Here is a 12,223-nt window from a genome sequence, read left to right as displayed (position 1 = left end):
CACACTAATATAACATATATGACCTCTTTGGGCAGAGACTATCTCATAATTGCGTTTGCTGTGGTTCATTTTCAAAAAAAATATCATATGAAGAAAGCGTTTGAGCAATATATTTTAGGCCTTCAACATATAACAAAGTATAGGCTTATTCATTTTTTTCACGTGATATATTTAGGTTTAAATAATCAGATTACAAAAAATATTGTTTACACATCATGTCTCTTTTATATATTTAAAAATGAAACGTAATCTGACTAAACATCGGGAAATGATTTTTTCAACAAAACACTTATAAATATATTCATTCAGTTGGTCTTCGTATCTCTTACATAACAAGCTGACCAGACTCTTAAATTATTAGTCATTTAGTTGGCGCACATCTAAGTCGTGCACCTATGGCAAATAACTTTCTCGGGAAAGAAATATATTAACAAAAACAAAAGTATTTTACCTATTAATCATTTTTAATCATAAATAGTTTCGATACAATTGTTTATTACTTAAAATAAAAAAAGATTATGCTTATTTAATCTGTTGTTATGTCATTTGGCATGTGTCTAAATAATGTTTTATATCTCGTTTATTTATGATTATTTTTCTATAAAATTTTATATTTATGCATTAAATATCAATCTCTAACATAATATATAAAAATAATACACATAACATCACTCCTTCTAGTCCTTAGTGGCTTTGTGTAGTCCTTAGTGCACTAAGGAGTCCTTAGCAGTGTTTAGACGTACCGGTCAAAATGTGGTGTCCATTTTATAATATATTGTTTAAGAATTTAGTGTGTTCTTATACATTCTGACATCTGTGTCCCTTGATCTGAACTAGAAATTGCGAAGACGTTATGCTTATCAGTTTACAATAAATGTACCTTGAAATGATTTTTGAACAGAATATTATTTATAAAAAAAAATGTTTTTCTTTGCGTAACAAAATGGTTCTAAAGTTAAATGTCATCGTCATATGTATAATGGAAGGCGATAAACAATTTAGAATACACACCACCTGAAGGATCATTTTACCTGGACACAGATCTTGTTACGTAACAAGTACAAATGTAAATTTATCGATATGGCATATTCAGTCGAATATACACGGTATCTCTGGAATGGGGTTTTTAAAATATTTTGATCTGATAATGTATGTAAATTTATTTGTGCTTTATGTAAAAAAATAAATGCATTTAACCATTTTATTTTCAAAACTTCTTTAAAATGAGTTGACGTTGAGCATATATTTATTTTCATAACCAGAGACAAATCACTGATTTTCAATTATAGACCAATCTCATTATTATCAGCAGTGGGCAAAGTATTTGAAAACGGCTGTATTTAAAAATGTATTTAATCACTTAATTAGTTATATTTTAAATATACAAAAAGCGTTTTTGTTTCAGAATACTAATGCAGGAGTTCTACAAGGCTTTGTATTAGGTTCCCTACTATTCCTTATTCATGTATATGACATAGCTGGTAATTTGATAAGTCTAACTCGATTGTGTGCTGATTAAACATCCCTTTCTTTTTCAAGTAATAGTCCTTACACAACTGAGGATGTCTTAAATAGCGATTTAGAACAAATGTTAGCATGGTCTGAGGATTGGTCTATTGATTTTGATCGTAACAAGACAATAACTATGCTATTCGTCTGTAATTCTTCTCCAGATGATATTAAAATAGAACCTCAAAATCAAGTAGTAGAATTGTCTCCTGTCATAAACACTTACATATTACTTTTGATTCCAATGGTAAATTCTATACAATATACAAAACATACAGAAAGCTCAATATGTTCTATTCTTCACATTAAAGAGGGACGAAAGATACCAAAGGGACTGTCAAAAAATTAAAATGGGACTGCCTTTACGATTTAATACCTCTTTTTTCAGTTATAGATAGAATTTATCTACTACAAAAATGTACTATCGAATGAAATAGCCTCAACCCCGACATATGTACGTCTAGAAATATGAAAATATTTATCTAACTTGACACAGACACAATTGCACGCCAATCTTTATTATTAGGGACAGTTGATTTGATAAAAGTGATGGATAACCACGCCTATATTAAAATTGAGATCCTATGAATAAACTTCAAATAGCTCCCAGTATTCGATTTTGATAAAAAAAAAATAATTAAAAAATATATCTCGCATTGTTTCAATGTTAAAAGTCTTGACCAGAGTATTTAGTAACGTAGTTGAATTTTAGATTACATTTGTGAAGTCGTGTACATACCCCCATTTTTAAGTTATTCAACATGATGAAATAAAAAAAAATAAGCTGGTTTTGAAATTTTTTAAGAGTTGCAAATATTAATTTGAATTATTTTTTGTATTTGTGTTCCTCAACAGTGTTTTCTAAATATGTTTTTCCTCGAACCCCGAAAAGTGAAGAGCTAACTACGTGTAAATCCCAAATCCACACAAACGATAAAGTCCCAACCTGACGTTCATAAAAGGTCTGTTCTAGAGTTTTGTTTCTTTTTAAAAAAATTCAGACACGTAAATAATATAGATTATTAGTGCTAGTTTCACACTACTTATTAGCTGGACTGGATTATGATACTCGGAAAATATCCAATGACATACATAAAATATCTAATATAAAAAAGAAAATATTGTATGATTGCCAATGACACAACTGTCCACAGGAGACGAAAATGACACAGGAATTAACAAAAAATGGAAAACAACACGTTTAATAATTTATTGCGTCCAAAGCGGATTTCTGGATTACCTTCATCAGGAACGCTCAAAGCCAACTATAGGTCATCGTACGGCCGTCAACAATGAGCAAAGCCAATACTGCATAGTCAGCTATAAAAGATAAACGGATAGAAAGTCACAGGACAAAAAGTCACATGACATAAAGTCACAAAAAGTCACAGGACAAAAAGTTTTTATGACATATTTCATTTTTAAGTCAAGGAAATTGCTCATAAACCTTGATAAATGAAAATGTATTAAATTGTAATCATGCAAAGGATATGTTTAATGACAAAATTAAGCCATTTGTGTACCAAGATACTTTGACATTTTGTTTTCATATCAATTATTTGATCATGACTGATATTTATTGGAAAAAAATAATTACAAAGTTGCTTCACATATAAAACTTTAAGAAACATACCAAAATAATATTTTCAAATAAGTGTTTTTTGTTCAAAGAAAAGTAATCTAAAAACTAAATTGTGACTTTTTGTCCTGTGGCTTTTTTTCTGTGAATTTTTGGCCGTGACTTTTTGTCCTGTGACTTTCGGCGAGGGGCCTGGTGTCCGCTCAAGGCACCCAGAAGCTATGTGAAAAATAACTCAATATCGTGCATTCTGAGCGTTTTTAGGACTCTTTCTTAAATTGAAACGCTACTTTTTTCGACAATCTTCTTGTCTCAAAGATAAAACATAGACTCATTGTAATTTACGACTTTTAGGTTTTAGGCACAACATAGCAAGACCTATATGCAGGATACAGAAAACATCGTTGTTCTCATAATCATTAATACGGGATATGTATGTTCTGTTCTTTTCTTGTATTGTGTTTAGACTTTGGTGATTTTTTTAGGACTTGATTTAAATAAAGTGACAGTGCAGTATTATACTTGAGTACTGCTTAAGTCTACTGCTAGGGACCATCATGATCCTGTTTTATGGTACTAGTATTATTGATTCCTTCATTGTTGAAGACCTTCTAGCGACTATCAAGATTAAAAATAGGAATAAAAGTCCTGACCATTGTTAATTTGTATTTGTTCTATGTATTGCCATCGTGTGCGATTATTTCCCTTGCACGTATCGATATTTCTTTATTGTCTATTACAGGGTATGAACACGACATAATGCACGTTGAACCCTTTAATGTAAAAGGTCTGATGGCAATACATCGTAGTTTTTTCAATCAGATTTGAAGCCAGACAATTGGAGGGTGGTCTTACTTGATTTAAACCATGTGAGCTATCTAGTTTTATCTACAAAAAAGAGCCAGTTTTGTACTCTTTGATAATAATTTCAATTCTCCACAACAAAACGACAAATTCTTCTGTCCAGTAGAGGCGTATCTTCTTAAAATATTTTCTCGCGCAAAATCTGGACATCGGTGGACATGAATCATTTCCACACACATTTACAAATACAATACAACACTTAGACTAGTCATTAAGTAGGACAATAAATGAACAAAAAAACAAACCCGGGTACACATGGTCTATGGTTAAATTCTCTAAGTAGACATTATCCCATCATTGATGAGCAGGTGTGATATAAAAAGGAAAACTGCATTCTCGTATCTCTGATACATATCTATTAAATATAATAAAGAAAACTTTAGTAAGATTGAGTACAACAAAAGTTTTGCCTTATCAAATTTTTGATGTTGTCTCCTTCAGACTACCAAACACTGTCACTCTAATTGCTAGCGTGGTATTTTATGTGATACCTTGCTGTAAATAATAGTAAACTGAGTATTTATTCACAGTACGCACTTCATATTTTATTTATGGTGATATCTTAATATCATTGATACACAGTTGAGAAATATTGTGCAGTTATTCAAATGCAGATTTAAACCTTATTAAGTCCTGCATGCAGCTGTGGTCATCCTGTTGAGGATAGTATTCACTATTTTTAAGTGCCCTTTTATCAACGAAGCAAGATAAATATTGTTTTGGCTGGTGACGGTGACCTTTCATTTCAGCAAAACAAAGAAATTTTTGAGTCTGTACAATCATATATCAGAAATACACTACGATTTAGAACATTCAATCACATTTCGGAATTCCTACTTCTTTTAATACATTGGTGCAATTAGATGAAAAAATAATGACCATAAAATGTCAGGTTTGTGAGATCTGACAGTCAATGTTAACCTGACATTTTATGGTATTGATTGTAAAATAAAAAAAGACATACAAAGTACCAACACTTTTAATGTAAAAAAATATGTTTATCGATCTTCTAAAACAATAACTTCAAATATAATGATGGCATCCTATAAACTTCAGTAAAGTCGAAAATTTACATCATACACATGCAGATGAATCATGGTCAAAGAGATGTCGAACCCTACATATTTAACACTGTATGGTCCCCATTACATCTTTTTTTTTTATTGTATCTTTTTGTAACGTTATATGTTAAGTATTGGTTGTATGTATGGTGTTAAAAAATATATTTATATAAGTTCTAACTTTTCATCTCAAATATTCGTTTAATGGACTCTTCTTTTTATTATTATTTATGTTTTAGATAAAAACAGTTCATCAAAATATTATATATATATATAACTATACTTTATTTTACGTATTACTAAAATGCTATCATCTTTTTTTTTTTTATTTTTAAATGTCAAATGATACTGAAAATATACTGAATCAAGCTGCTTATATCTATTTACACAAAAGACATGGCTTATGTACAGTAAACATTTAAGACGTCTGTATACTTAGTCTCATAGAGAAAAAAATGTTTCAAATCAGCCATTTACCATTTAATATGTACAAAAAATCATAACAGGGTTAATTGTCTATCGACTTGGCATCTCATGTCAAATATATTCAATTCAATTAAAAAAGCATATTTGTATATGAACTTTAAAAAAAAATTATTTTAATCAATGACATAATTGTAACTTGCTATAATTGGACATAAACTTGATCTTAGCGTAGAAATTGGGACTTAGTTCAGAGAGAGAAAATGATTAAAGATGGTCATATCACGAAAAGAAAATGAATTAACAAAATCATATGCTTAAGGGGGCTCGAGGGTATAAATCTATTTTTTTTAAATATAAGATTCCGGTATTTGTTTCTTTAAATTAACTTTATCATATACTTAATAGAATAATTTCTTTAAAATGGGGTCACTTTTCATTTAAACTCATAATTTGCCTTCGAAAAAATCATGTATTTTTTTAAGGAACTGTCAAATAGGAGAACAAGAGGTAATATGGAAATACAAAAAAAATAACCGAATTACAGAAATTGCGTGAATTTGAAATTTGTTTAGTTACAATACAGCTTATTTAAAAATATTAAAAAATTATAGGTCACCGATGAGTAAAAAAAGACAAAATTAAGATTTAATGCAAAAATAATGGCATGTTTGCACCAAAGGATGATAATTTGGAGCTTTGTCAATGATATTAACAATTTAAACGTCATTCTGGCAAAAACGAATTGATTGTTTTTTGGTTTATTTTTGTAACATGTAATAGAGTAACAGCAAACAATGTTATAAATAAAGTGTGTAATGAACAAAACAATGTTTTAATTTTTGTTGAAATGTTTGTACCCTGGAGCCTCCGTAATTAATTGATTTTTCGATATCATGTCCCACTGACGTCTTCCGAAGTGGAATTCTGTGATTCGCACATGCATGTTTGTTTTTGGATAAAATACTTTAGGTACAAATTTTTTTTTTTTTTGGGGGGGGTTTTCCTTTTCGGACAATACTTACAAAATTTGATTAAAATGGTGCCTTAAATATTATAACTTTAAAAGTAACGACTTCCGACTTTTTAATAGAATGCTACAAAAACAGATTATTAATATTTCAATAATAATTCAGAACAAAAAAATCCTGAAAATTGTAAAAATCTTAATGTTATTGAATTATACTTTAGAAGTAAGTTGCAAAGGGATTCGCGAAGTATGGAAAATATTTGGAAGGCTGATAATCAATAGTCTATAATGATTGTGTCATTGTTAGGACTATACAATCATATACATTTCTTTAATGAATGTTCCAAAATCAGTGTCCCGTTATCAATACAGTCAAACATAAGGTAGCTCCTATACAGTCAGCAAACACGCCCAAGTCGACGAATTGTTTCACATCCTACTGATATGGAACATTCATTGAGCATGTCATTTTGTAATTTTGTGTAAGTACTGTACTCCACCTCCATCTACTCGTAAAAGTGCCATCATCAGACTATGGGTTGTCTTTATTTTTGAGGTTGCTTTCCATTTCTTCAATATATCTTCTATCAAACCAGATAAATCTTTTGGAAACTTGACAACACTTTTCTCAACTTCATAGAAACTAATACCTAGTTCTATTCCTAACTGTAATGCACAATTTCCTATTTGGTTTGATAACGTCTTCAAAACGTCGTCACTTGGGGGTTCCTGTAGTTTTAAATCTGCAATGTCTAATAGAATATTTGTTTTAATGAACGCATGTGCATATAAATATATATTTTTATTCTAAATGGCCATATGACTCAAAATGATATATTTACATTAAAGCGATTTATTAAAACTCAATCACATTATCTGTATGCGTCACAATCGTATGTCATCTCCACAATTTTGATCAGCGTCACTTGAAAAAGACGAATTAGAAACTCGTAAATCAATATTACAATATCTTGAGATTTCATAGGATCGAATGTATATGTTTTTTACTCTCGATAGCATAAATCTCATATATTATTCATTATTTGATAAGATTTTAGGTTTCAAATCACATGATAACAAAATGTGGGTACTTTAATGTGTAGTTAACACCATGTGTTCATTTATAAAAGAAGACGGACACGATTGGATTAAACATTCAACTAACAAACCGCAGAAAAACCTCTTTAGTTGAGTTGCTTATCGTATACATTGGTATCTTAGCAATAACATTGCCTTACAATAACATTACTGCCTTAAATATTCTTTGAACAAGTAATCTTAACATATTTGTTGCGTACGCGCATTAAGGTTTTTTATAGCCTGTGATGTTTGTCATTGATGAACTATGTTCGTTGTTGTTGCATTTTGCATGTTGTGTCGACTATGACATGTATATCATTAGATTTTGCGTTTCTATGAGATGAATGTTCTTGTGTTTGCGCTGTATTTCTGTTTAGTGTTGGTTTTATTTCGCGATGATTTTTAACATTGTCATAGAGCAGGGTGTTTTGGCTAGTCATATGACCAAGTTCAAACCCCTCATTTTTTCTAAAAAGTTCATGTACCAAGTCAGAAATATGGCATTTTTTTTTCAATAAGTCCGTTGCTATGGATGTTGTCGTTTGTTTTTGTTGCACTTAAGTGTTCCTGCTGTTTGGTTGTTTTTTTCTCCTATTAGTTATTAGGTGACATTTTCTTAGCCGGATTTGTTTTCTCCAATCGATTTATGACAACACCGGTATTCCTCTGTTGCCTTTCTTTAAGGATTAATGTATTAAAGTAAATGTGAGTGTGTCAATATTTGACTTAAATCGTGATTGTTCTTACCAAACAACTTCGTGTTCTCTCTGAAAACCTGAAACAGTAGAAACTTATTATAAAATCAAATTATAAGAAGATCTCGCAATTTATTTTTTTATTTTTTTCATTTTCAAGTAATTAGACACCACTTCAGTTCATTAAGGCAATCATCACAAATTTACTGCATCTGAACTGTTCCTGTCGTAATGACTTATGTTCAAAAAGACTTTTGTGACAAGTCATTAGATGGCAATGACATATTAGTCTTACATCTTAATATCAGCTGTTGTTCAGGATCAACAAGTAATTCTCACATATCCAAATACACTGGAATCACACGTTAACCTGAATTGGTTGCTACATGAAACATAGAAAAACAAGTTCAGTATTAAATTAGTTAAACTTGATTTAGTCAAACAATGTGACGATATGAGTAACCAATCTTCAAAATAGTATGTACCTGGCAAATAAAATGGGTATTCAAATTCGCTGCAGTCAAGGCTTCTGCTAGGTCATTCAATGTAGGTTTCTCCTGGTTTGAAAGTTTAGACTCTTTCCATTTACCTAATGCCATTGACATTATTCCTTCACGACTGTGACTGCAATACATATCTTCAGTGTTCTCCCATTGCCTTGGTGTCATTCCCAATCGTACGAAAAACTGTTTAAAGCTATGTATTCCAATCTGACTACACAGTCTTACCAGATGTTTATCACTTGGCTCTGTTCCCAAATCGTCGCTACTGAGACCTACAAAAAGTATTTGCATTGGTTTAAGTACTTACACTAGTCATTCATTAGTAAAAGCAAGTAAAAATAATCATGGATAAAAACCTATTTAAAAGACAAGTGGGATATGATGACACAAAAATCAATAATTCACAATTGTGATGATTAAATACACGGAACATAATAAACTACTGAGAGATATTTGTTTTAAATTAAAATTTGGAATATTCTTTTTGTACTACCAAATATCTATGTAGCATATACTATCCATTTTAACAATAGTTACAAATGTATCTCTGTTATACAAATTGTATTCAATTGTTGTTTCAATTGATATGTATTCCTTTATTCATTAATTATTGTCTACATTCGTATTGACTTCTTTTTTAAACAAATTTATAAAAAAGTTGCATAGCTCTTTAAACGCAAACACATACATATATCTGTACTTGTTTAAGTTACCTGTACATCCATCTTCACCAACGTCACACATCTGTTGATTCTGTGAGCATACATAAGATATGTGAATTAGATTTAACGAAGAATACAAAAAAATAAAACAACGCCAATACCAGACGCCGAGAAAAATTCAAAGTTCAAAGTCAATAATCAAATGGCAAAATCAAAAGCTTTAAAGTATAACAAAAAGCAAAATAACAAAGGATGCGAGTACAAACAATCATAAAGGAAAATCCAAACCATGTAGTCAGTTATCAAAAGGCCTTTTTTTAATGGATTTATCTATAACAAATACAATTTTAGAAGAAAAAAAAACATTTATGACAGCTACGAACCAACGACAAAAACTGAAAAACAGACTCCTGATTACTCGAAGTTGATGACAGATAGTATAAGGTTAATAACAATATGAATGTATGCACAAAACGCAAGTATTTTTAGCCTTAGCATGCTTATTGTCAATATGTACATATTCAGTGAATAAAAACGCAAATTTCTAAAATAAACTTATGAACAAATTTAGGTTGAAACTAAATATTTGGTTGTTGTGTCCTTTTTTTTAATTTCTTAATCATGTGTTAATTCAATGGACAACGCGTGACATCATTATACATATCCCTTCTATGTATTATCACAAGGTTAAGGTTGCTCGAGACTATTCGACTGCGCATAATTTCACGCATGCGCACGAAAAGTTGTTGTAAATTCACTATCATTTTGTAAAATTTTTGATTGTTTTAAAAAATGTAATTAATATACTTTTGTCCCTAACAATTTATTATCGTAATTATGTGTATCTGCGAAAGACTCAAAATGGCATTTTACCTAATTTCATCATTTTCCCGCCAAAATTTCGGGTTTAAGGCCAAATATTTGTTTTTCCTTATCGGCGACCTATGTGTTTTATTTGCTCATTCTTTTTAAAGCTTTCTATATTACAGTTTTGGACCAAGTGTCATAAAACGGTTTTTTTATATTTCGATAAAATATGTCAACACCTCTATTGTCACTATTATTTCATTGCAAAAATGTCCCTTTTATACCTCTTTAAAAGTCAAATTTTGAGCTTAAATGTTCCTTGACCCCTATTGTTTTTCGACCAAATTGATTCACTCTCTATTAAGATTAAAATAGCAAAAAATACGGCACTTCTGATAGAAACTTCGAATAGGCCCGAGCCACCTTAACTGATGTTCTGAATAATTGTCGACACCTTTACGAGTTTGATACAATAGCAAATGTTTGTTTGTTTTTGTTTTTTTTTTAATACAAGCAAATAAAGTGTGTATAACAGTTATACATTTAAATTATCTTACCTTATCAAAGATCCAGTACAATAAATATTTTGTGTCATGTATATTGTCCTTGTCACATTTCCAGCTCTTTTCATTTTTGATCTTTTCTAGAGACGTAAAGCAAACGTCGTTGCCACATGGGATGCCTACTGTAAACGAGTACAGTTCTAAAACATTTGTTGGTTTGATTTTATTACCGAAGCTGTTATGGTAAAATAATAAAGATGATTCAATATTCTTGGTCAAACATTCTTGTATGCTTGCTGCAACATCAGGTGAGATATAAAGTAATGATTTCTTGTTTGTCATATATACATTCACGCGATTGTCGTCTACCCAGATTCGGAGTTCATCATCTTCACTTACGTTCAACACTGCAGCCTTGTGATAAAGACACGGTTTGTTATTTTCCTCCTTTAATGGCCAAGCGATAACTGCAGCTCCAATAACTTTGTAAGCTAGTGCACTAGGTATCGAACTATCAGATAGAATGTATTGCAGGCAAATCGTTTTATCTCTTTGACTTCCCAGGTTGTTGAAATCCGGTCGTATTGCTTTGATCAAGCATGGTACGAGGTACACATCTGTAGACGATTGTTTAAACGCCTTAGGAACTATAAGTATGTCCAAGTGGACAAGAAGCTTTAAGACGAATTCTTTGATTGCATCTTCTTGCATATACTGATTGAATTTGGGTTGTTTCCAAATCTTTAAAAGATCTCTCTTGAAGATTCTTCCCGTTTTGGTCATTGTTTCAAGTATGTATCTCAGATCCGTATCTGACGGCCAAAATTGTTCGTCTGTCACGAAGGACCTAAGTATATTCACCAATGCAGGAGGATGGATTATGATGAACTTGTCCAATCCAGGAAGGTTGTAATACATCAGCTTACCGAGTGAGTGCTGAACTAAAAGAAAGTCATCCATTTGATGGTCATTCAAAGCTAGGTCTGCATTAAGCTCATTAACTTGTTGGAGGTTTTCCTTTGTTAAGATGTAAAGGTTCTTCCGTTTCATGTTGGAGATTTGTAGCTCTAAAGGAACCCATAGCATGGTTCTTCTTTGACCCCAAGATGTCTGCCTCATCGCAAAAATGACAATTTGATCAGTCATTCTTTGTATTTCGACATCGTTTTTATCTACCCCGTTAATAAAGTATATCGTCTCCAGATGTATTTGATTCTTTTTCTCGTGACTGGAAAACATTTCTTTGATATCTGCTAGAAAGCATTCCTTCATCTTTGTTGTATCTCCCTAAAAATTGGAACTACTGATTTTAAATATTAGATAATGGAAAGGCATTGGCTCTTTAATGTGACTTGGAAGAACGTTTTAACTTGAGAGAACGACATGACTGATTAATTTCATTGAATATTTATTAGGTTTTAGAAATCAGTGCGTTAATTCGTTATTGTGGTGTTTGAAGACAGAAGTTAAACGGGATATTAATCATTAATGGTGTTCATACATGTGTAATGTGTCTCGATTGGTGAGTTCACATTTCAAAAATTAACACGTGATTTGGAATACGACA

General features: G+C 31.0%; 1 protein-coding gene across 1 annotated transcript in view; it reads right to left on the bottom strand.

Moving 5' to 3' along the window:
• Positions 1 to 6,196: 6,196 nt before the first annotated feature.
• The window catches only part of LOC143052880 (uncharacterized), a 38,950-nt gene continuing 32,923 nt past the window's right edge, over positions 6,197 to 12,223 (bottom strand). Inside the window, exons 6-10 of the mRNA XM_076226027.1 lie at positions 10,711 to 11,943; positions 9,398 to 9,437; positions 8,667 to 8,956; positions 8,234 to 8,261; positions 6,197 to 7,158 (exon numbers count right to left, since the gene is read on the bottom strand). Of these exons, the coding sequence (XP_076082142.1) occupies positions 6,872 to 7,158; positions 8,234 to 8,261; positions 8,667 to 8,956; positions 9,398 to 9,437; positions 10,711 to 11,943 (1,878 nt within the window). The 3' untranslated portion in view covers positions 6,197 to 6,871. The remainder of the gene's footprint in view (positions 7,159 to 8,233; positions 8,262 to 8,666; positions 8,957 to 9,397; positions 9,438 to 10,710; positions 11,944 to 12,223) is intronic.

The sequence above is a fragment of the Mytilus galloprovincialis genome, chromosome 11, assembly GCF_965363235.1.
Source record: "Mytilus galloprovincialis chromosome 11, xbMytGall1.hap1.1, whole genome shotgun sequence".
NCBI classification, from domain to species: domain Eukaryota; kingdom Metazoa; phylum Mollusca; class Bivalvia; order Mytilida; family Mytilidae; genus Mytilus; species Mytilus galloprovincialis.
Note: the sequence above shows the minus strand (reverse complement) of the source record. Positions and strands in the feature narration are given on the sequence as shown.